The sequence below is a fragment of the Trichomycterus rosablanca genome, chromosome 9 (assembly GCF_030014385.1).
Source record: "Trichomycterus rosablanca isolate fTriRos1 chromosome 9, fTriRos1.hap1, whole genome shotgun sequence".
Taxonomy (NCBI): domain Eukaryota; kingdom Metazoa; phylum Chordata; class Actinopteri; order Siluriformes; family Trichomycteridae; genus Trichomycterus; species Trichomycterus rosablanca.
In genome coordinates this window covers 24557493-24583529 of record NC_085996.1, presented here as the reverse complement: position 1 = coordinate 24583529, position 26037 = coordinate 24557493, and the positions used below count along the sequence as shown (strand labels likewise).

Genomic DNA, 26037 nt, shown 5'->3' with positions numbered 1-26037 from the left:
GCTTGCAATTTTTGTGCTTCACCTGATTTGCCACTGACCTTTTCAAAGCGCCGCCGATGAGACGAACTGTTTGATATGACACAGTAAAAGCGACTCTGGCAGTATGATTAACACCTAATGAGAACAAAGCTTAATGTGACTTACTGTATTAAAACAACGACTGGGGAATGTAATTATTGGAGAGAACTTATGAGCAGTAATAATTAAAGGCCTCCGCATACTTCCAGGGCAGTGGTAGCCTAATGGTTGAGGTATTGCACTAGTAATAGAAAGGTCGCTGGTTCAGGCCCCACCACTGTCAGGCCCTTGAGCAAAGCCCTTAACCCTCAATTGCTTAGACACTGTAAGTCGCTTTGGATAAAAGCGTCTCCTAAATGCGAAAAATGTAAATGTAAAACTAAGTTCAGCGGTTGTGTTGTTGTTTTGCCTGTTGCGTCTGCTCCACAGCTGCAGGTGACGCTGTGATATTTATGATGTTAGGTTCCATGACTACCGAAAAACGACGGCTGCGCCCGAAATCGCATAGAGTACATACTAAATTAGAGGCAGTGCGCACTGCTCGGCCAGTACAGAAGTAAGCTCTTTCAGTGTGCAAGTGTGCTGTGTTTGCATACACAAAAATGGCTGCCCAAGCAGCAGATTAACCGACTACTTTTTCGCGTACTGTTTAATGACACTACCTGCGTACTGTTCAGTATGAAAGTATGCGGACGCAGCCGATGATCACAGTTGAGACGCTCCTCAAAATCCACGGCTCTTTTTTTCACTGACTCATCAGTGTCGTCGGCTTCCATGTGCGCGACCAGTCGAGCGAAGATCCTGCGTGACGTCTGTGGTTGTTCGATTTCTCCGCAAAAACGTCACCTTGGTCGCTGAAGCCAGGCGAATGTCGTCTCCGTGAGGGGAGAGGTTTAGTGTTACCGTGTCGTTCTTTTAGTACATTAAACCACGTTAAGCTTTTTTTAACTTTCTCGGAAAAGCTGATTCTTAGCATTTCTCAGCATCCCGAGCTATAACACAAGTTTAAAAGTGAAACAGTGAGGAAAATCCAGCTAAACATAGATGTATGTGGATGCTTTCAGAGTGGATTTGATGGTTATTTTACACAAATGCAGATTCGTGTTGTGGTTTAGACTTAAAGATTTATTTATTAGGATTTTAACGTCGTGTTTTACACATTGGTTACGTTCATGACAGGAACGGTAGTTACTGGTTACACAATTCAAGCCTTTGATGTCAATCACAGACATGGACAATTTTGTATCTGCAATTCACCTCACTTGTATGTCTTTGGACTGTGGGAGGAAGGAAACCCATGCAGACACGAGGAGAACATGAAAACTCCACACTGAAAGGACCTGGACTATAATGAGGGTCATCTGGGAAATGTATGATAGAATCATATTGTTTAGATGAGTAGTAAGTGTTTTGGTCCACTTGTTTCTTAGAAGGAAAACTCACTACATCCAGGTAACTGCCACCACTCATCTGGAGGCGGCTTAAAACCCCCCCACTTGTTCTGAAAACCATGAACATTCCAAACTTCCCCAGTTCATTTTAGATGGCTCTACAAAGCACTTCTGACTTAGCATGAGGCAGCCTTAATCCTCTGGGTAAAACACAGTACCTCAAATTTCCATCTTATCAGGAGAAGCAGTTGCACTCCCACTGACCCGAGCCTTGGCAGATGTGTGTGTCTGTGTGTAGGAGAGGGATTTGGATCAGGAGCCTCTTACATTGTCAAGTTCTGTTGGACTTCAAATCTTAACATTCAAAAGCTGTCCAAAAGCAACCCACAACTCCCAGCGCGCCACTCCACCCCCAGCATCCCTCCAACCCCTGACAAATTCAGTTTTCCTCAAGTAGAGCTCCAAAGTATTACATCTTTTAGAACAATCTGACTAATCGTGGTAGTTCTACCTGACTATTCCTCTGATACTGACTACAATGAGCAGCTCATTAAAAGCCTGCTGTACATTGCAGGCAATTAGTTGCTGAAGGACCCTACGGTGGCAACCATCAACCTTCTGATTACTATTCCAGTACCATAATCACTGAGCTACCACTGCCCCTAAAAATCTACACAGTGCAGATGGAGTTAAGACCAGCAACCAGGCAATGTTGCACATATTCGGCTGGTTCTGTATTTAGTAGGGATGTAACGATGCACCACAAGACAGTTAATAACCGATTCAAAAATTCCACGATTCAAATCGATTTGACATGTAAAATAAATCGATATTCACTTTAAACAGCAGAGGGCACTGGCACTATACATGTCACCCGGTTGACGTCACAGGCGCTATGCACAAGGTTGCCAGATTCGGGTTTATTCAGCTAAATTTGGCTTCATTCAAAATTGTTTTGCATAGTTTGTACCTACCTCAGAAATAAAAGGGCATTAATTATTTAGATAAATAAAAGATAAGCACAAATACAGTGTTTTATTCTCTTTTCTTAAGAGAAATAATAAAAGGAAACTTTGTCATAATTTGTCTTCAATTTCAGTTTAAAAAAAACTGGAAAAAATCGTATCGTGAACCCAGTATCGTGAATCGCATTGCCAAAAAGTATGTGGACACCACTGCTAATTATTTTTAGGTGTCTCAGTATCTCAAAAAAGTTTATAAAGTAAATAAGAATTATATAAGCATGTTTACATAATTATAATGATATGCCTCCAAGAGAAGTTATCCTTTTCCATCATGTATTTGGCCCTGGGATGTCTCTGAGATGAACTGGAATGTGCAATCTTTTTAGACACACTCCACATTCTGGAGTTTTATCCTGACAAAAAAGAAGACGAAATTAAATAAGGAAGGAACTCCATAATAATGCCCGTGGTTTTGGAATGGTATGGCCAACAAGCTTGTGGTCAGGTGTCCACATACATTTAGCCATGTAATGTACGTCATGGCAATTTTGGGATTTCAATAATTTTTGCACGTTTTTCTCTGTGACGTACAAATGGGACCATACACAATTCGAGCAATTGAGGGTTAAGGGCCAAACAGAGGCTCTGTAGCAGATGTGGGGCTTGTACCTGCAACCCTTTACTCACTAGTCCAGTACATTAACAACTGAGCTACTACTGACTAAATGACTGGAAGACAGAATTGTAAATATTTATATGTTTAGTATGGGTTTCTGAAGACCTGAAATCGACCAGAAATATACAGACAGCACATCTAATAGTTGGTCACATGTTTCTTTGCATTTTTTTTTACCTGAATCAGTCACGTTCAGCATCGACCACCAAACCACTGGCACAATTCTGACTGAATGACCAGCCGACCTGGTAGAATTAGTAGATTTTAAGCAGAATAATTGAATTTCTTGCACAGTCCACAGATTCCTGACAAGGTTGAGGTCAGGACTTCTGTCACGTTGGCCAGCCAGAAGAAATTTCAAACTACTCAGTGAAACTAGTGCATTGCTGGGGGTTTACGGGTTCCAACCGGAGCCCAGCTGTAAAAACCAGACAACCACAGTCTGGCACAAAGCCTCACTGTGTGAGCTCAATGGCTGTCATTCACAGGACAGTTGGCCATGCTGGGTAACCCTGCTGCTTCAGTTACTTAAGAACTTCCTCTCAAAACACAAAGACAACCGAGCACAAAACCAAGAAATCCTCCAGTCCCACATCGTTCCTCCCCAGCACCGTCTTGTTCTACTGTTTTGGCCCTACATGACTGATGAGTTAGATTAAATCTAAAGGCAAAAAAATCCTCAGTAAGAGGTACAGAATGAAAGCGAGAGGGCATACTGAGGACTAAGCTGAGAATGCAGTGTGCAGCACTCGTGTGTTGAAGTGGAAAAGCTCTCAGATGCCTCTCTGGGGAGCCACTTCAGCAAAATACAAGATCTCACAAAGCCAAGGGAAGAAAGGGTTATTCTCCAAACTCTTGACCTTCAGGTCTCTTTTAGGAGTTGCAGCAGTGCTCATGTGTGTCATAATGTTCGGACAAATAACTGATGTATTTGGAAAAAAAGATTAACCATATGTATGGATTAGCACCTTGTATATGATTAATTAATCCATGAATATTACTCTTTGTTAAGTACATTTTTGAGTACATTCAGGGAGTGGATTTACCCTAGACATGACGACTGTATCTTTATACTTTTTACTTCTTTATAACGCCCTCAACTGAAAGGCATTGCTTTATCAATAATGTTATTTAATTTCCATCAGCAATGTGTAGTCATGGCCACTCAGGTGGCGCAGCGGTAAAAACACACGCTTGAACCAGAGCTGAGATCTCGAATACATCGTATTGAATCTCGGCTCTGCCTGCCGGATGAGGCTGAGCGGCCACATGAATAACGATTGGCCTGTTGTTCAGATAGGGGCGGAATTAAGCCGGATGGGGACTCTCTCTCAGACTAGTGCGATTACGACCTCTGCTGACTGGTTGGTGGCGCCTGCACGGAGATGGGAAAGGAGTCCGGTAGAGGGTGTGGCTCTCCGTACACAGCGCTGTACTGCACTGCACTCGTCAAGTGTAGGTCATAAGATGTTCGATTGCTGTGCACGTGTCGGAGGGGGCGTGGAGCAGACTTGTCCTCCCCAATCAGGAGCAGGGACCAGCATTAGTGAGAGGATGATTGACGGGCAGAAATTGGATGCGCTAAAGTGGGAGGAGAAAAAAAAACCAGCGGAATCTTTGCAAACCAACATCTCTTTCTTTCTTTCTTTCTTTCTTTCATCCAGGACCATTCCGAGACTGTTATCAGGTCCGCCAGGCAGGGCACAGCACCAGTGGGATGTATCTTTTACAGACAGATGGTAATGACAGGCTTATTCAGGCCTGGTGTGATCAGGGATTGGACAACGGAGGTTGGACTGTCTTACAGAGAAGAAAAGACGGCTCAGTCAACTTCTTCAGGAACTGGGAGAACTACAAGGTAAGCATGGAATCATGAACATCCTGGCTTCATAGGGTCTGTCTGAAAACCTAGTGAGCTCTGTACATAGATGCATTTTACATCTTCCTGCACACGCTCCCGAGAAGACGACTGTCTAAATTCTTAGATATCTTAAAATGCGAAAACCTGACTGAATATGCTAACTTAGCCATAAAGGCAATCCCAGCATTCAGTGCAGCACAACTTTTCTTACAAAAAAATTACAAATATGGCGGACGAATGCAAAGCGCTTTTTTAAAATGTAAATAAATTCTCATTGATTTTTGATTTGTATAAAGGTGTACAAGTGACATTTATTTGCTAACTCAGGCTAGTCAGTGACAGTTTAAGTGATGTTATGCCAGAGATGTTCACAAGTCACAGAATACGAGTCCGAGTCGAGTCACGAGTCTTTAGGCTAGAGTCCGAGTCAAGTCACGAGTCTTTAGGCTAGAGTCCGAGTCAAGTCACGAGTCTTTAGGCTAGAGTCCGAGTCAAGTCACGAGTCTTTAGGCTAGAGTCCGAGTCGAGTCACGAGTCTTTAGGCTAGAGTCCGAATCAAGTCACGAGTCTTTAGGCTAGAGTCCGAGTCAAGTCACGAGTCTTTTGGCTAGAGTCCGAGTCGAGTCACGAGTCTTTAGGCTAGAGTCCGAGTCGAGTCACGAGTCTTTAGGCTAGAGTCCGAGTCAAGTAATGAGTCTTTAGGCTAGAGTCAGATTCAGGTCAGGAGTCAATATAATATACACAAAACATACATTGGAAATGTAGCGTAGAAATAAACAAATAATATGTAAGTTCAGATAAAAACAACAACAGATTAGTGACTGTATTTTGCCGTTTTATTTAGTGCCTTTACTTTCCTAGGTACCAGTTTTCATTGCAAATTACGGCACAGCGGCCAAAATCCAAAACACAGCAAAAAAAATCCATAATACTGCTTACCTTAGCTTATGTTGTTCAAGATGCTATTAAATTTACAAGCGTGTGTCTTATTACAAATATAATCCGTTATTTTGTAAATGTGCTTAAAATTAAAAACCTCCAAACTTTTCCCGGTTGTGAAGTAAAACACGAACTCGTTAGAAAACCAATCAAGCGTTTCATTGACACATCATCTGTGTGACGCTGCAAACTAAATACATGTAAATAACAGCATTTCTTACTAAACATTAAAATCAGAAGGTCTGATTGGTTCAGAAAGCGGTTCTTACAATCATTAGCGCCAATTCTGTAGGAGCGTTCCATTCACATTATCTGTTACTGTGAAGTGCACTACGTAGGGTATTCCACCATTTGAAGTAGGGAGCGACACTTCATCACTACGCCGGAAGCTGGCTGGAACGTTTACCCATTGCGTGCGTTGCGGGTTAAGACAGCCGGAGCGTTATTAGAGAGCAGAAAATGACACGATCAGAATTATGTCGGATCATATATATATACACACATATATACGTATATACATATAATTGTAACACGTCACTAATGTTGCTTTTGTTGTTCACAAGTCATTTTATGTGAGTCACGAGTCGAGTCCGAGTCATTTGAAACGAGTCCGAGTCGAGTCTGAAGTTGCTGTGTTTCGCTGTGTGTGCGACTTAAATGCGACTCGTAAGTCGCACACACATCTCTGTGTTATGCTAGCGGGTATGATAGTGGGTTGTGCCTCCTCAGCCCATTTTTTGAACTGTGTAAGCTTAGTATGCAAAAACTGTGGTGACGTAATCGCTGTAAGTACTGCATGTATTTATTTATTTATTAGGATTTTAACGTCATGTTTTACACACTTTTGTATCTCCAATTCACCTCACTTGCATGTCTTTGGACTGTGGGGGGAAACCGAAGCTTCCGGAGGAAACCCACGCAGACACAAAGACAACATGCAAACTCCACACAGAAACGACCTCTACCTGGGGGTCGAACCCAGGACCTTCTTGCTGTGAGGTGACAGTGCTACCCACTGAGCCACTGTGCCGCCCAATTACTGCGTCTTATGAGTTCTATGACTAATCAGAATCCGCTCCAATGAGGCAGCTGTCTAGGTAGGCAGTAGGCAGCAAGACAGCTCACTAGGTTTTCAGACAGATCCCAAAACCCCAGTTTCTGTTCGACAACCTGCTCTTTGTTGCTGGGAGGTAGGAATTTAATTTGCAGTATCATTGTTGTCAGTGTGAAGGAGTGAGAGAAAGTAAGTGTATATATAAAGCATGGGATGGAATGTGTAATTGGGGATTAGTTGTAACAATCCAGAGCTCTGTTTATGCCTTAAGAGGAATAAACAAAGCTTAGCAAACAAGATCAATCAGAACACAGCTGTTTGTATTGTAGTGAAAATCCAACACCAGAAAAATCAACCCGTTTGTAAGATGCGTGCAGGCGAAGTGAACATGATCACTAACCTCACAAGATTACTTTTCTCAACCCTGATTTACACACAGAGAGCCAAAGCAAGCCGCTCCCAAGTAAAACTGCTTTAACCAGAGAAAAATAAAAACTTCCACCATTTGAAGCTCGATCCAGCTGGGAGGCTTTAAGTGTGGAAAAAAAAACATTACGTTCTGAACTCGGCTGTGATTTGTAGAACTGGAAAAATTCAATTATGCCCAAAAGTCTCGCAGCCTGGGAGTGCTCCTTAAGCGTAACTTCATTCATCTGCTAAAGTAAAGCGTGCCTGCAAGCTTACTGAACGCCAAATGCAATAGACAAACAGGCTGTGTGTGCACCCCCTACCTTAACCGCTGAGCAAGGCCTGTGAAAATGGCATCACAAACCGTATAAATGAGTAGTTTCCCATGTAATATGCAATTTGCTGTTAAATAAAAAGGTAAGGTAAGGCCGCTCAGGTGGCGCAGCGGTAAAAAACACACACAGAGTTCTGGGGCGATCTCTTTCTGTTTGGAAGGCATTTTTGGATGTACTTAAGAGGCCATAATTTTATTTTATTTATTTATTTGTTTATTTTTTCTTTTTTAATTTAATTCTTGTTTTTATAAAATTTTTTGAATTAATTTATATATTTTATTCTTTTATATATTTATTTTATTTAATTTTTTTAACCTTCTTCCCATATAATACATATTTCATATTTATATACTACATTTTTTTTTTCTAAATGCATTATCTATGTATAGTGTGGATTTTTTTTGTTCATTGTTGATCTTGTTTGAAAACTTATACAAAAAAAAAAAAAAAAAAAAAAAAAAAAAAAAACACACAAACTAGAGCTTGGATCTCGAATACATCGTATCAAATCTCAGCTCTGCCTGCCGTCTGAGGCTGAGTGGCCACATGAACAGCGATTGGCCTGTTGTTCAGATATGGGCGGGACTGAGCCGGATGGGGTCTCTCTCCCATGACTGGTGCAATTACGACCTCTGCTGGCTGATTGATGGCGCCTGCACAGAGATGAGAAAAGAGTGCTCTCGGGGTGTGTCTCTCCGTACACAACGCTGAGCTGCACTGCACTCATTAAAGTGTAGGTGATGAGATGCATACGGCATGCTGCCCACGTGTCGGAGGGGGCGTGGGTTAGCTTCGTTCTCCTCAATCAGAGCAGGGATCGGCATTGGTGGAGAGGAAGCATGATGCAATCGGGCAATTGGACGCGCTAAAGGGGAAGAAAAAGAGGAGAAAATGCATAAACAAAAAAATGGTTTGTGTTTAGCGATTTAACATTGACTGAAGTGCCTCATGTTTACTGGTTAATTTGCACTATGAGGCGGTCCTAGCAATCCTACAGCAATTCAGTTAGTAATCAGTTGTCAAAATGTCCAATATGTCGAGGTCTAAAGCAGCTAAATACACTCGTAATTCAATTCTGTGGACGCAGAATAGATAGATAGATTCAACTTTGTCATTGCTCAGTACAGGTACAAGGCAACGAAATGCAGTTAGCATCTACCAGAAGTACAAATAGTGGCAATGTGCAATAAATAAATAAAAAAAACACAGAGCGTATCAGTAAACATACACCGATCAGCCATAAAATTAAAACCACCTCCTTGTTTTTACACTCACTGTCCATTTTATCAGCTCCACTTACCATATAGAAGCACTTTGTAGTTCTACAATTACTGACTGTAGTCCATCTATTTCTCTACATACCTTTTTAGCCTGCTTTCACTCTGTTCTTCAATGGTCAGGACCCCCACAGGACCACCACAGAGCAGATATTATTTAGGTGGTGGATCATTCTCAGCACTGCAGTGACACTGACATGGTGGTGGTGTGTTAGTGTGTGTTGTGCTGGTATGAGTGGATCAGACACAGCAGCGCTGATTAAGTTTTTAAATACCTCACTGTCACTGCTGGACTGAGAATAGTCCTACAACCAAAAATACTTTCGCTTTGTAACCACAGACAAACATTTCTATCCATGTACGAGCTGAATCAGGGCTTCCTAAAGGGGTTCTGTAATTTCAGTGATAACAGATATAAATGATCATAATCAGCACTAATCAGAACCAAAGAAGTCAAGAATTAGCTTCTGCATTTTGCTAAACAAAACAAAGCTTTCCCAGTAAATGAGGTCCTCTTTGAATCGACCACATGGTAATGCATCAACTCAACCCGATGATAGATACAGCCAGATGTTGTACTGACATTTCTCCACATTTCTCAACACTGACGTTTCTCCACAGATAGCCCGGCTTTGCAGTTATTACTTTAGAAATTAGGAAAGTAACTGTATTTGTTTAATGGTCATCATAAAATGATAGATTTTTTTCAAATAGCATTGAGTGCATTTAGATGAACATTAATAACTTGACTTCACCAGGCATTTTATTCAAGTGCTTATGTATACAGCAGAAATTCAATAAAGTAATTCATCCCAGTATAATAATAATAACAATTCTGTGCAATTTATTTATTTCTACAACTACCTTAGCAATAAAACTACTTATTTAGGGCTGTATCCAAAACCATAGTCAGAACACCAAACAATAAAGACTTGAATTTATAGGCGATCATGTGGCGCAGCTGTAAAACACGCTAGCACAGCAGAGCTGACATTTCAAACTTGTCGAAACTCAGCTCTGCCATCTGACTGGGCTGGGCGCCTACATGAATAACAATCGGCTGTTGTTCATACAGGGTGGAAGCTGGACAGGGAACTCCTCAACTGCTGGCTGATTGATGGTGCCTGCAGGTGAAAAGATGCAGTCAGCTACTGCACGTGTTGGAGGGGGCATGTGTCAGTCTCGCTCACCTCAATCAGGGTGGGGATCGGCATCAGTAGAATCAGTAGAATCAGTATAAAAATAAAAATAAAAGACTTGAACTTGCCACCGGCTGTGTCTTGAGCTAGAACAGGCTGGAAAAAGTCACTTTCATGCCGCTGCAACAGCAACCCCATTATCTGGTTGAGGAATACAGAGAACCTAAAGTGTTCCTCTGTTAAACAGTTGTCCAGTGGAAAAAAAGGGGCCAGGTGGCTGCACATTTCGGAGGACCTCTAATCAGAAGGCAAGGTGAATTAGGTGAAGGTGAATTTATAGTATGAGGTAGCCCTTAGGTGGTTCACAAGCCAACAATAATCAATAATAATTAAATACATTAATTTTAACAGCATAGAAACACGAAATGAACTTGTACGCAATTGCCCCCTTGTGGAGGCTTTATGTTACATCTTGTGAAACACAGTGGGACCAGACTGTACAAAGCAAAACAGAGAGAATAAGATGCACCGTTTGTGTTACTTGGATCACGTAAAAAATATGGACATGATTTAGGGCACTAAAAAAAAAACCCTGTATTACGGCCGCTCAGGTGGCACAGCGGTAAAGTACGCTAGCGCCTCAGAGTTGGGGTTTCGAATACATCGTGCCTTTCTGACTGGGCAGCAGCATGAACAACGATTGGCTGTTGTTCAGGGTTAGAGGGTGAAAAAAAGTCGGACCATAGGTCCTCATAACTGGTGCAACTGCGGCCCCTGCTGGCTGACTGATGGCGCCTGCACAGGGCTGAGGAATAATGCTGATGGGGGTGTGGCCCTCCGTACACAGTGCTCGTCGGTGTATGAAATCGACTCGTGCAGGTGAAAAATGCAGTCTGTACTGACTGTACGTGCCGGAGGGGGCGTATGTCAGTTGAGAGGCGTCCTCAGTCAGCGGTGAAGGGTCGAATCAGTATAGAGGACGTAATCAGGGTAACTGGACACGACTAACAACTAAACAAAAACTCCACCACACGGTCGATAAAATAGTTTATAAAAAAAGCAACAGAGTAAAACAACAGTGGATGTTTAAAAGCAACAATGTCACTATCATTATCAAAGAACATTATTAGTGATAGGCCAGTGATAGCTCAGTGGTTAAGGTACTGGACTAGTAAACAGAAGGTTGCCGGTTCAAGCCCCGCCACCACCAAGTTGCCACTGTTGGGTCCCTGAGCAAGGCCCTTAACCCTCAACGTGCTCATTGTGTTCTGCTCACTGTGTAAGTCGCTTTGGATAAAAGCGTCTGCTAAATGCTGAAAATGTAAATGTAAATTATTAATGCAGCTGAAAGGTCTACCTTTAACAAGTTTTTGCATGGTCAGATTACCTATGCTGATGTAATCCCAGTGACTGAAACCTGCCATGCAGACTAGTCTGTCCTCAGCACTGAACCTTCTTAGGTTTTGCAGTTTCAGCTCACTGCTTGTCTAACGTTCTCTGTAACAGAAAGGCTTTGGGAACATAGACAGCGAGTACTGGCTGGGACTGGAGAACATCTACATCTTGGCCAAGCAGGGTGACTACAGACTGATGGTGGAGCTGGAGGACTGGGTGGGAAAGAAGGTCTACGCTGAATACAGCAGTTTTCGGCTGGAGTCCGAGAGCGAGGGCTACCGCATACGCCTTGGCACCTACCAGGGTAATGCTGGAGACTCGCTAACCAGTCACAATGGCAAGCCCTTTACTACGCTGGACCGTGACAAGGACGCCTTCACAGGTACAGTTGAGCCAGACTTGAATTCGCTGTTGGAAAAGAACTTTTAGAATTCTGACTTTCTCAATCAACATGCTAGACCAGACCTGGGCATTGTACGGAGATATCCCTAACCGGCCCGCATGAGGTTCGAGGCAATTAAAAATCAGACGTAAATAAATGTACATCAAACATGCAATACAACAGGATTGATTTTGACGGGAGCGCTGTGTCTTTAAATTTCCGTAAGTTTGGATTTACGTGTGTGCGCGAGTGAATCAGCTTCACCGTGATGCGAACAGAACTGAGTGTGACTGACGCTGGAGTTTTTAACAAGACATGGACTTCTGAAGTATTTATTAACTGAAGTCAGATGTAATGCTTGTTAAGGATCATAATTTAGGCTCTAAATCGCGGTACTAAACAGAAATACAAGAACATGAACGATGCGGAGCGTCACACCTGAAGCTTCACTAACTAAACTGCAAAAGCAACAAGGACTTTTTATAAAGTTTAACACATCCAGAACTGAAGCAGTCAGGTCCAGCTTTGTGATTTTAAAAAGAATATCCAACAATAACAAAGGACTGAAAAACAAATGTGGTAATTAGACTCAAAACAAAATAGTTTAAAAACCTGCACATTTGTTCACATTTTTTTGTTTGTTTAAATAGTAAAATAATGCCGATGTTTTTTCTCTGCCTACTTCTAATTTCCTGATTGTAACATCTAAACATTAACATCTTATTAGAACTGCACAATTTACTGCTTCTCATAAAGAGTGGGCAGTTGTAGCTTAGTGCTTAAGGTACTGGACTAGTAAATACAAGGTCGCTGGTTCAAGCCCCACCACTGCCAGGTTGCTGCTATTGGGCCCTTGAGCAAGGCTCTTAACCCTCAATTGCTTAGACTGTATACTGTAACTGTAATGTAAGTCGCTTTGGATAAAGACATTGACGCTAAATGCTGAAAATGTAATGTAAATGTAAATAAAGAGATAAAATTAATATTGAGCATAATTAAGTTCAACTTATTGGTCCGGCCCTCCACAACAGTCCCAGTTTCTTATGTGGCCCCTTGGAAAATTTAATTGCCCACCCCTGTGCTAGACTGTCAGTAATCCAGAAGCCCCCGGCTGTAGACGCAATAGATATTTTCCTAATGAGCACTTTCCCATTTCTCATATGCTGTATTTTTTTCTTTCACATGACAGGAGGCAACTGTGCTCACTTCCACAAAGGAGGCTGGTGGTATAACGCATGCGGGCAGACCAATCTGAATGGCGTGTGGTATTCTGGTGGTGTGTACAGAAGCAAGTTTCAGGATGGGATCTTCTGGGCTGAATACGGAGGAGGCTTTTATTCACTCAAGTCCGTCCGCATGATGATTCGGCCGATCGACTGAGACATACTTCTCGCCTCTTTACCACTTTTAATATAACCTGTTTATTTTGTAAAATATTAATTTATAGCCACACTTTTACAGTAGTAAGGACTAAACATGTAGTAGTGCATGGATGCACAGCAGTATAAGATACTGGTCAAACCCTGACCTGTCACAAGCAGGAAAACAATGGGGGGGGGGATCAAGTACATTTACATTTTTGGCATTTAGCAGACGCTTTTTATCCAAAGCAACGTACAGTACTGTGACAGTATATTGTCCAAGCATTTGAGGGTTAAGAGCCTTGCTCAAGGGCCCAACAGTGGCAACCTGGCAGTGGTGAGGCTTGAACCAGCGACCTTTCAGTTACTAGTCCAGTACCTTAACCACTAGGATACAACTGCCCAAGTAGGGGTGAGGTGTCTATGTCTTCACAGTTTACCAGGTTCATATCTAGCACAATTCCTGAAACAAGTTATAGGAATACCTTTTTTTCGGACACACACTATATGGCACAAAGTATGTGGACACCCTTCCTAATTATTAAGATGTTTGAATTGTTTAATGAACCTACATTGTTAGAAGGTGTATAAAACCAATAATATGCTTTCACAGACCCTTCCTGTTCCGGCATGACAGTGCCCCTGTGCACAAAGTGATGTCCATAAATATATGGTTAGAATGGTTAATGTGTAAAAACTCAATCTGCAATGAGCTCTGATCTCAACTGAGAGTCTTTGGGATTAATTAAAAAGGTCCATTTTAAGCCTGTGCTTATGGGTGGAGTGCAGTGGGAGTACTAGGGATAAGAAGGTTGCTGGTTCAACTGTAATCAGTCACAAATGTAAGTGACTTTAAAATGCCATCAATGTTTATGTTCACTTAAGACAATGAAAAATGTCCACATACTTTTAGCCAAACAGTGGTAATTAATTACCATTATTAATATGATTATAATTGTAATAATTGGATTGATTCTCACTAGTCTACATGTTCATGATGTATTTACCAACAAAGGCAACTTACACAAGTTGAAAGCAAACAAGCTGCAATGTAATGTGTTGTAAATTGTAAAAGATTCTGGAACTACAGGTCATGAGATAACAATCTGACGATGGTGGTGGTGGAGGAGAGCGCTCTCCAACACATCTGTCTAAAATTGTATTTGGGCCTTCACTTTGGAGATCTGGTCTCCACTGAGTCCAATATTAATTGTTTTATGTGGATGGTGGAAGAAATTCTGATCCTAAAAGATACCACTCCAATCACACTGATCAGGTTATCAGTAACAATAACTTTCTATACATGTTCAGGAACCCTTTAAGTAGACAAGTGGCCCCAAGCCATGCGAGCAAAATGAACTCTTTTAATAAAGGGGATATATATTAGGCCTTTACCATTCTCTTGGTGTATGCCACACATACACATTTTCTTGTTTTACCAAGACTTAATAGCAATAATGTTAAATACCACCTAAATGAACTAAGTAAACAGAACTCCAGAATGATTCGTTAATATACCGAATCATTCTGCTTAGCAATTTAATGGTATGACCACAAAAGCCCGCTCAATAATTTAGTTTTTTTGTTTAAGGATTTACCCAATTTCATCCTTAATCTAACCACCCCAAATTCCCTTAATGCTTGTACCACCCCTGCGCTGACCGAGGAAAACTAAGACCACCACACACCCATACTGACTTCTTCTTACCAGCCAGTGGCTCTACCTTACATAGAACCATACTCATACCCCTTTTCCACCAAAAAAAACGTGGTTCTTGAACCGGTTCTGTTCAGGTTTCTCTGAACCTTGGTGTTCTGTAGAGAACCGACGCACGTTTTCACCAGGTTTTTGAGAACCAAGCAGCGTCATCATCGGTGGGCGTTACATACTAAGAGTTAAGAGAAGTAATAACATCATGGCGGAGTGTGTGGGTTATGTGCGAGCATTTGTGCTGCTGTTACAGATGTTTGTTTTTATGTAAAAAGCAGCGATCTGACAATCGGTGATAAGAAGACGTGACGTGTTTGTCTCAGTTGTTGTTTTCTTTAGTTTATTGACGTGAGAGGAGTTTTGCGCTTCGCTTTCACAGATAACCGATTTGCTCAGCGCTCGACTCGAGCGATAAAACATCATTAAAGTTCCACAACATGAACATCCATCTGAGTGAAATAAACATCAAATCCACTCTAAAATACAACATGTATCTGTGTTTAACTGTATTCCCTTCATGTGTGTTTATGCAGCTCGGGGAGTTGAAAAAGCTTCACGCTTTATTTTTCACGTTAAGCGTGTTTCGTTCTGTCCGGGTCACTTTTATCACACAGTTCACCTTTTTAAAGGCGCTTTTGAAAATATAAGCGGCAAACTCAAAATGTAATCAGGTGAAGTTTAAAAGATAAAAATGCAGCATTAAGCTCCATACGAGACACCAGCTGACGCCATTGTTGTCGTCGCTATGCTGTACAACATGACGCGCCCACTGACGGACGTCACGGTTCGGGCTGAAAAAACAAGTATACTGTGGTGCCACATTGGCCCGCTAGTTCGCTGTCTGGAACCTCTTTTTTCCGGTGGAAACACGCGGAACCGGTTCAAAATCAGGTTCGGGAACCGGAAAAGGGGTATCAGTGTATACCCCACTAACAGTGAAAGTGCTTCGACCAGACAGCAAGGGCTGCAATTGTAAAGCAACAATGAAGTCCAGTCAACCGTCTGCCTTTGGGCTCAACAAAATTTAGCCTGTTTAAATGCCTGGCCAGATCAATAGCACTGTCTGGGATTTGACCTTGACAGCTTTAGATTTCAGAGAAAAAAGTTACATTTGTAACACGCAGTGCACCTGTCTGGAAGCCTCTGCACTTGTCCTTGATGTTTCCACCATGTTTGAACACTTACACAAGTTGAAAGCAAACAAGCTGCAATGTAATGTGTTGTAAATTGTAAAAGATTCTGGAACTACAGGTCATCAGATAACAATCTGACGATGGTGGTGGTGGAGGAGAGCGCTCTCCAACACATCTGTCTAAAATTGTACTTGGGCCTTCACTTGTGGAGATCTGGTCTCCACTGAGTCCAATATTAATTGTTTAATGTGGATGGTGGAAGAAATTCTGATCCTAAAAGATACCACTCCAATCACACTGATCAGGTTATCAGTAACAATAACTTTCTATACATGTGCACCTGTCTGGAAGCCTCTGCACTTGTCCTTGATGTTTCCACCATGTTTTAACACTCATTTATTTAGGTTTCATATGTGTAATGGGACTGTTAGAATTGTCGAGGACCAGAATTGAGGTTACTGCGTTTGGTTTCGTTTTTATTCAGCCAACTCCATTGTCTATGCAACTTGTTAAATGCCACCTTGGGTCCTTAATGCATGAATAGGTGCAATGCGGTCAATTTCCGTCCTAGCTTTGTGTCTAGTACCAGTTACCAGAACATGTAGCTCAGTATTTAAGGTGGTTGTAAGTTTGAGAAGGCATTTACTAAATTGGGCTAAAAAGGAATAAGTGTCTGTTTAGCTTCGGTTTCTTCTATTTCTTGCTCATTCTGCCCATAAGCTTTTCATGCCTTGCTATTTCAACCACTTTGTCAATCCTCTTTTGGATTGTGTGTAAAATTCTGTCAATAATCTATTCTTTGTGGCTCTGGTTGCAGTTTTTTTATACCGGAACAGCCTGATCAGTTTTGTAATTATGTTTTTTATTTTTATTTGATAGCTTAGTACTTGTTTAATGCACAGAAAGGACTGGAAACAAACTGTGCTGAAAGCTTAGGCTGGTTTGTATTGTTCTGTAAATATCATGTTTGTATGTTGGCATTGTTTTTGTATGGGTTCATTTAAGAACTCTGATACTACAGAAGTGCCCTTATCCACCTCCTATTTATCAGAAGTTATTTATAACAGTAATGCTCCTGGTTATTTATACCTGTGTATAATGTACATTGTGCTTCTGCCATGCACACATTCTTGTGCAACCAATCAATGTGTGCAAATCAACCACGGAATTGGCAGTAACTGGACATACTTAAGCATGTACATAAATATTGGAAACCAGTCGGCAACATGTTTTACCTATCAACTGATTTTAATGCAATTTTATTTGAAACGAAATAAACCCCCCCCCCCAATTAAACATGCCATGACTCAGGACTCTTTTAAACAAGCCACAGTGAACATTGTCGCTCATGACTTTACGAGACCAATAAAAAGCACCAAGCTTGTTCAAGATAAAACTCTGGACAAGAAAAGACTGTTCCAGCAAACACAGACAATGAAAAACACATTTCTACAGTCGGTCACGGATAGCCAGAAAGGGAGAGCAAAACAGAGCAAGAGAAAAGCAGAGGCCTGGAAACAGACAATAACATTCTTTCCACATAAAGTGCTTCAGTTTCATTTTCAAGTGCGTATTTCATACAAGTAACGACCCCCTAATCATCAGTACATCTGTGGAGTCCTTCAAAACATTCTTTATGACTCTAATTCATAGGAGACAACACATTTTCATACACGAGCATGCAGGAACATTTTAGGTATGTTAGGTAATGTCTTCTGCCAGGCTTGGAAATCCCTGAAACTTAAGCCTTCTACAAAACCATGAGTCGAACTGGGCTGAAGAAGCCCTGGTCCAGAGATACATCAACAAGGACATAAAGAAGCCCAGAGACAGTAGGGTTGGCTCTGCTCTTATATACTGAGTTTCCATTACACAGGTCTCTTCACTGCCTAGCCTGAGCGACTGACCTCCGGTGTGCTTCCAACACACCTCCCAGTCCAACTTTCCCACACAGACTACAGATGTGCCCAGAACACACATACACATACAATGTCTAGACAAAACCTGTGGTCCAACATTTATTGGTCAGGCAAACGGAAGGTGGCTCGACCTGTTCAGAAGCCATGTTTATAAAAAAACTTCTCTTTTAAAAAGCATTAAAAATAGCCTCACAGAGCAGCTTTATGCCAGGATTATACACCGATCAGCCATAACATTAAAACCACCTCCTTGTTTCTACACACATTGTCCATTTTATCGGCTTTACTTGCCATATAGAAGCACTTTGTAGTTCTACAATTACTGACTGTAGTCCATCTGTTTCTCTGCATGCTTTGTTAGCCCCCTTTCATGCTGTTCTTCAATGGTCAGGTCTCTTCCAGGACCACTACAGAGTAGGCAGTGACACTGACACTGACTCAAACAGCAGCAATAAATGAACGATCGTCTCTGACTTTACATCTACAGGGTGGACCAACTAGTTAGGACTGTCTAATAGAGTGGACAGTGAAGGGACACGATATTTAAAAACTCCCGCAGCGCTGCTGTCTGGTCCACTTATACGAGTACAACACACACTAACACACCACCACCATGTCATTATCACTGCAGTGCTGAGAATGATCCACTACCTAAATAATACCTACTCTGTGGTGGTCCTGTGGTTGTCCTGACCATTGAGGAACAGGGTGAAGGCAGGCTAAAACAGTATGTAGAGAAACAGATGGACTACAGTCAGTAATTGTAGAACTACAAAGTGCTTCTATATGGTAAGTGGAGCTGATAAAATGGACAGTGAGTGTAGAAACAATGAGGTGGTTTTAATGTTATGGTTGATCGGTGTATACTTTTTAAAGTGATTTCTATGACAGTAGTGACATCACTGAGTGATAATAGTCACAGTCTCTGTGATTGGACAAAAAAAAAGGTAATTTTGGTCTGTAATATAATGGATTTAGGTCCAGACCTGGACCAGTCTGTCTGCAAGCATACTTGAGCATATAAACACAGAAAGGTTTATAATCCAGCAAGCCTAACTTTAAGCCTTTGTTCTGTCCCAGTATGAGTTAGTGTGTCTGGTTTTGTTTTGCAATATTAAATAAAAAAGTGTACGGGCTGCACGAAAGGAACAGGCAGATAAACAGCCCAACACACACAGCAGAGGAGTGACAGTAAGGAGATAGACTAGACAACAAAACGGGTGACCAGCATGACAGACGACATGAAAGTTATAACTAAGCTAGCAGTAAATAAACACAAACAGTCACCATGTCCCCCTTCTGCCTCTTCTCCAATGATGAAATGCAGTTTGCCAGCAGAGCTTAAAATATATTTGTGCTTGTCATTGTATCACATTAAACCATGCGTGTGTGGGCAGTGCTTGCCAAGAACAGATCGTTTTTCTAAAAGAGTGTATATCAAATGTCTATGAGGAAATTCTGACTCCTAGCAAACGCTAAGGCAGACACAGACACATGCCGAGTGCGCATGACGGATGGTCCTTTTTCGTCCCATCTGAGCAAAATCCTTCTGGTGGTTTGTGCTACTTCACTTAAGACACACTGTTCTGCCAAGCAAAATGGAAAAAAAAAGAAAAAGCTCTTCTACAGCAACAGCATGAGTCGAGTTTTTTTTCCTCGCGTTTTTGTAAATGTGATGAGACAAGAGTGAAACTTCTGTCAGCAAGAGTTCTGCCAAGTCTATGCAAACAGTGGCAAATGCGAGAACGTCAGATCCTGCAGACACAGAAGTGCCCACAGATGCTCATGCTGACATAGAAGAACAAGGGCTGATACAGAGGATAGAAAAAACTTTAATGTGACCTATAATCTGTACAATTCAATTGAAAACAGACTAAAATCATTAAGAGAGGAAAACAAAGGTAATGTGGGCATGTGGCTGTGTTCAGAAGGAACCAATCACATTCAAATTCATGTAAACAGTAGTCAGTGACACCTGCCATAAGTGTAAGTGATTCTGATTAACCCCATATAAAGTTCAGTTTTTTTAGTAGGACTTTCCAGACAATATACTTAAAGCCATGATCCTCATGTTCCATCAGTCAGGAGAAGGGTACAAAAAATTCCCACGGCTGTGTTTCCCATGGAACACAGTAAAGACGGTCATCAACAAGTGAATAAAATACAGCACAACAGTGATGTTACCAAAAACTGGACCAAGAGGTCTTCAGCAACATTAAAGAAGCTGCAGGGACTTTTGGCAAGTACACCACGTGACAGCAATCAGATATACACTATATTGCCATAAGTATTCGCTCGTCTGCCTTCACACGCATATGAACTTGAGCGACATCCCATTCTTAATCCATAGGGTTTAATATGATGTCGGCCCACCCTTTGCAGCTATAACAGCTTCAACTCTTCTGGGAAGGCTTTCCACAAGGTTTAGGAGTGTGTTTATGGGAATTTTTTACCATTCTTCCAGAAGCGCATTTGTGAGGTCAGACGCTGATGTTGGATGAGTAGGCCTGGCTCGCAGTCTCCACTCTAATTCATCCCAAAGGTGTTCTGTCGGGTTGAGGTCAGGACTCTATGCAGGCCAGTCAAGTTCTTCCACACCAAACTCGCTCATCCATGTCTTTATGGACCTTGCTTTGTGCACTGGTGTGCAGTCATGTTGGAACATGATGAAAGGGGCCATCCCCAAACTGTTCCCACAAAGTTGGGAGCATAAAATTGTCCAAAATCTCTTGGTATGCTGAAGCATTAATAGTTCCTTTCACTGGAACTAAGGACAAGTCAGACAAGTACCGTTCTCCTGGCAACCACTGACAGTCAACTGTGGAATATTCAGTAGCGAGGAATTTTCACGACTGGACTTGTTGCACAGGTGGCATCCTATCACTGTACCACGCCGGAATTCACTGAGCTCCTGAGAGCGACCCATTTTTTCACAAATGTTTGTAGAAGCAGTCTGCATGCCTAGGTGCTTGGTTTTATACACCTGTGGCCATGGAAGTGATTGTAACACCTGAATTCAATTATTTGGATGAGTGAGTAAATACTTTTGGCAATATAGTGTACTTTTCATAAGCCTGGACTATGGGGTAGAGTGGCGAGAAAAACATCCAAGCCTGGCTACATTTTGCAAAAACCTACCTCAAGTCCACCAAAAGCACATGGTATATTAATGGACATGGTTATACATTTTAGTTACATTCATGACAGGACAGGTAGTTACTGGTTACACAAGGTTCATCAGTTCAAGTCTTTAATGTCAAACACAGTCATGGACAATTTTGTATCTCTAATTCGCCTCACTAGCATGTCTTTGGACTGTTGGAGGAAACCGGAGCTCTCGGAAGAAACCCACACAGACACGGCAAGAACATGCAAACTCCACACAGAAAGGACCCGGGCCGCTCCACCTGGGAATCTTGCTGTGAGTCGACAGTGCTACCTACCGAGACATCATGCCTCCCAAAAGCACGTGGGAAAATGTGTTATGGTTAGGAACTACTGTTTGGCTATAATTTCAAAAGGTCTGTATGGCACAGAAGCAACACTGTGCATCACCATAAGAACACCATACCCACAGTGAAGAATGGTTATGGCAGCATTATGCTTTGGGTCTGTTTTTCTTCGGCTTCAACTGGAGCCTCAGTCAAGATGAAGAGAAATTTCACCATTCAGCACAACAACAACCCAAATCATATCTCCATATCAAGAAAAAAAGATCAAAATAAAGACTTTACCAGTAGAAGATTAAAGTTTTGGAAGGGCCCAGACAAAGACCAGACCTGACTCAATTTAAAAATCAGTGGGGTGACCTGAAGAGGACGGTGCACAGGGGATGTCCTTGCAATCTGAAACATTGGGAGCACTTTTGCAAGGAGCAAAGACTGCCAAGTCAAAACGTGCTATGCTGATAGCCTCCTACCAAATGCTGTTATGACATCAAATATTCATGCACCCCCCAATGATTTCAGTCTGTTTTCAATGGAATTGTACACATTATAAATTGCACTAAAGAAAAAAAAAAAGTTCTGAAATTATTCATCTTGGTCTGATTTTGATAAAAAAAAAACAAAAAAAAAAAAACCTGGCACTGTAACGGGCGTGTGCATACTCTTTGTATCCACTGTATATATAATCATGAAAAAGTTTCAAATGTAAGATAGAGATCGATCAGTGTTTATTTAGTTGACTAAAACAATACCTGGGTAGACACTAGAACATTTTTACAGCCTTAACTGATTTTAATTTTGATCTGAATTGTACAAACCCATACAAAGACAGATTCTACAGATTTTTGTGGGTGATCATTCTTAATACCCCCACCCCTCACTTCATATTATTTATTTTTAAATAAAACTCCACCTATTTTTCTATTCGGCTCATAAAGCAGAGCTCTGATTGACTGACTGGGGCAAGTACAAATGTAAACATGACGTGTCCATGTAGCTCTTGTCCAAAGCATTAACTTAGTTAAAACACACTTTACTGCTTAGTAGCAGTCTGGAATGAAGCTATACCACTCCTGTGGATTTGACTTCTTTCATATACAATAAATAAAATAGGTATTTTATTTTCTTAAGGTCTGGAATAGCACTGTCTATTCTGCTGTTTAAAAAATCTACTGTATATAATTACCATGTAGAAGAAAAAGAGTAAAAAAAAAGTCCCTAATAGCAGCGTTTGTAATAAAGTTTGGGGTGTAATCATTACAATGAGCATTAATAACACTGAATATTGTTCTACAGTTACGTTTTGTTCTTGTGCAGTGAAGCAGGTTTTGACATCAGTTTTATTTTGCTTGGAAAGTCTGGAGGAAGAAAGTTCAGCATTAATAGGGAGCATTAAGAAACAGCTAAAGAAAAACCTATATATTCTCATACAAGTGCTTGGGTGGTTACACTAGCCCACCACAGCTACGACTCAGGTTTGAATCAGACACGATTGGCTTTGTCAGGCTTGATTGGCGGGTGGGTTTGTGCTATGGCCGACACCCAGCAATGGATTGGCGCATTGTCCTGGGTGTTCCTTTTAAACGCCCAGTGTTTCCATGATAGAGCAGGATGAAGTGGTTGATGAAAATGAAAAAATAAACTGCTGGTTTATTATTATAGTTACACAAATAACAAAAGCCTCGCCATCACAGTCCTATTTTAGTTTGGACTACAGTTTAGCATGTGACAGTAAATGTGTTAGTGTTTCTCACAGATTATATATCAGAAAGAACTGGGGTGGTGGTACATCTACATTTTTTTCTGTATGCTCCTGTATATTTAGGGGTTAAAACAGCAGACCATTCAGGTCTCACTCACTCACTCACCTAACCGCTTATCCAATTAGGGTCGCGGGCGGTGCTGGAGCCTATCCCAGCTCTTCAATGGGTGCAAGGCACACAGTAACACCCTGGACGAGGCGCCAGTCCATCACAGTGCAGACACACACACATTCACCTATAAGGCAATTCAGTGTCTCCAATTAACCCGACTGCATGTTTTTGGACTGTGGGAGGAAACCGGAGCTCCCGGAGGAAACCCACGCAGACACGGAGAACATGCAAACTCCACACAGAAAGGACCCAGACCGCCTCGCCTGGGGATCGGACCTTCTTGCTGTGAGGCAACAGTGCTACCCCCAAGCCACCATGCTGTCCATCATTCTGGTCTGTATACCTAAATTGGCACAGTTTGTGGTGCAACCCCTCCCTTATTATATCCAGGCTTGAGACAAGCATTGTGAGCACACTGACAAGTGCGCCTTCAATGGCTAGGCTATTTAGCCATCATGCCTGTGTAGACGCCGATAGCACCACTGATATTAGAACCCTGGATCTCAGTGGCAATGGGATAGCATATTTTACCATTCCTTATTAGATACCTGAAAAGGTTAGGACAGGGGTAATATAAGACTGGGAAGTTTGGGAAATGAGTCATAACACCCTGTTTTGGAACTTCACATGGGTTATGCTATCATGCTATCATGACTGTATATAAAGGGAACATTAACATCATAAAAAAATCAGTCATTTAGAAGCAAGTATGGATTGAAATTTTGCCAATGTAAAAAAATGTCCAAAACTTAAAAACATTTCTCAACACACAATAGAATTTTGTTTTTGATAATATTCCGCTACAGCACCAGCACCGAGTTTCTGAACTCCCGGGTTCGAGGCTCGGTGTTGCCACCGGTCGGCTGGGCGCCATCTGGCGGGCAAAATTATCAGTGCCTGCAGCAGATACTAATTGGCCACCATATCTGCAGGGTGGGGACCAGACTATGTGTGGGTGGGTGGCTCTTCATACGCTGTGTAAGGACCCTGATTGGCAGAAGAGACGCCCGTGCAGGAAGCACGGACGAGAAGAGGAGGGCTGCACACATGCAAAGAAGGCGTGGGCAGCGGCGTGCTCTCCTTGGATGCAAATCTGGTGTCTGTCAGCAGCGGAAGGCAAATTGGATGCACTAAATCGGGAGGAAAAAATGGGGAGAGAAAAAAAAAAGCGACATGCTTCTGTATTGAATATAGGGTGGCACAATGGGTAGTACTGTGGCCTCAAAGCAAGAAGGTCCTGGGTTTGATCTCTAGGTGGAGCAGTCTGGGTCCTTTCTATGTGTGTTGTTCTCCCCCTGTCTGCGTGGGTTTCCTCCGGGAGCTCCGGTTTCCTCCTACAGTCCAAAGACATGCAAGTGAGGTGAATTGGAGATACTAAATTGTCCATGACTGTGTTTGACATTAAAGACTTGAACTGATGAATCTTGTGTAACCAGTAACTACCTGTCCTGTCATGAATGTAACCAAAGTGTAAAACATGACGTTAAAAATCCTAATAAATAACTTTATTGAATAGAACGACATGGGCTGAGGCATAAAACAACAGAAACACCATTCTCAGCAAACACAGTGTGCTGCTGCATCGACAAACGCAAGTTAAGGCTCTCTTATGCAAAGCAGAAGCCATAAATCAACATCTAGAAAAGCCTACAATAATCTGAGACGGGCTGATGCAAAGCTGAATGTGTGCTGTGGTCTAATGAGTTCACTGTTCAAATAGTTTTTAAAAAGTGAACACTGGGTCCTCTGAACCAAAGAAAAAAAAGACCATTGATAAAAGTACAAACACACACACACACACTTTGGATCAACATATGCTCATTTAAACTTCTTTTAAGGGATGTCCCGGCTTCATAAAGACAATGCCAAGCCTTATTCTGCACGCTACAACAGTGTGGGATTTTTAAATACGGATGCAGGTGCTATGTGCAGATCTGTCTCTAATTAAAGACATATGGAGCCTTATGAAGCACAACAAAACAACAACAACAACAAAACTCTGAAGCAGCTGAAACATGAAATGCCTTCTCTTTGTACTTGTTTTGAGAATTTAAAACACACAGTTAATTATGGTTTAAGAGCATGAGGAGAAAAATGAGAGCAACAAAAGGAAAAGGAAAAATGATTGAGACAGACCTACCCAAATACGGTATGCAGGAGGTCATGCTCTGGCTGCTGATGTAATCTCTCAATCTCTTGTAGTTATCCTCTTTCGACATCAGATACTCCAGCCGCTCAAACGTAGCCTTGTCCTTCCGACTCAGAAGCTGCAAAAAAGATCGACAGACATTTAGAGCAACTAGATTTAGCTTGGTTTAAAATGAGAAGTATTCATTTGACTGTGCAACACAATAGGCAACACATTTAACGAAAGTAAAGAAAAAAAAGTGCTTGTGTTACTTTTTTTTCCCTGACAACAAGGCTGAAGTGAAGCAAATAATAATATAAAAGAAGCAAAATCAGAAATGCTAATTCAATAATCCTAGTCAGAGAAGGTGGGTCAGGCTCTACAAGAAAACACTGGGTGCAATGTAGTAATACAGGTTAACAATCTATCCCAGCACTACTCAGTCACAAAAAGGGCAATTTAGAGCAGAGAAGGAGAACACCAGAGTACCAGCAGAAACCCACACAGACATCGAGAGAACATCCAAACCTATTAAACAACATAACTGTTTAAATTAGGGATGCATCGATACCATTTTTTCCCAACCAAGTACGAGTACAAGTACATGTATTTTTGTACTTGCCGA

General features: G+C 41.7%; 2 protein-coding genes across 4 annotated transcripts in view; one reads left to right on the top strand and one right to left on the bottom strand.

The window, feature by feature from the left end:
• The window catches only part of angptl1a (angiopoietin-like 1a), a 40766-nt gene extending 27486 nt beyond the window's left edge, over positions 1-13280 (top strand). Inside the window, exons 3-5 of the mRNA XM_063002140.1 lie at positions 4715-4908; positions 11570-11840; positions 13030-13280. Of these exons, the coding sequence (XP_062858210.1) occupies positions 4715-4908; positions 11570-11840; positions 13030-13220 (656 nt within the window). The 3' untranslated portion in view covers positions 13221-13280. The remainder of the gene's footprint in view (positions 1-4714; positions 4909-11569; positions 11841-13029) is intronic.
• ralgps2 (Ral GEF with PH domain and SH3 binding motif 2) overlaps positions 1-26037 on the bottom strand; it is a 190205-nt gene that overhangs the window by 56138 nt on the left and 108030 nt on the right. For all 3 annotated transcript variants that reach the window (XM_063002139.1, XM_063002138.1, XM_063002137.1), the window contains one exon: positions 25425-25551. In XM_063002139.1, the coding sequence (XP_062858209.1) occupies positions 25425-25551 (127 nt within the window). The remainder of the gene's footprint in view (positions 1-25424; positions 25552-26037) is intronic.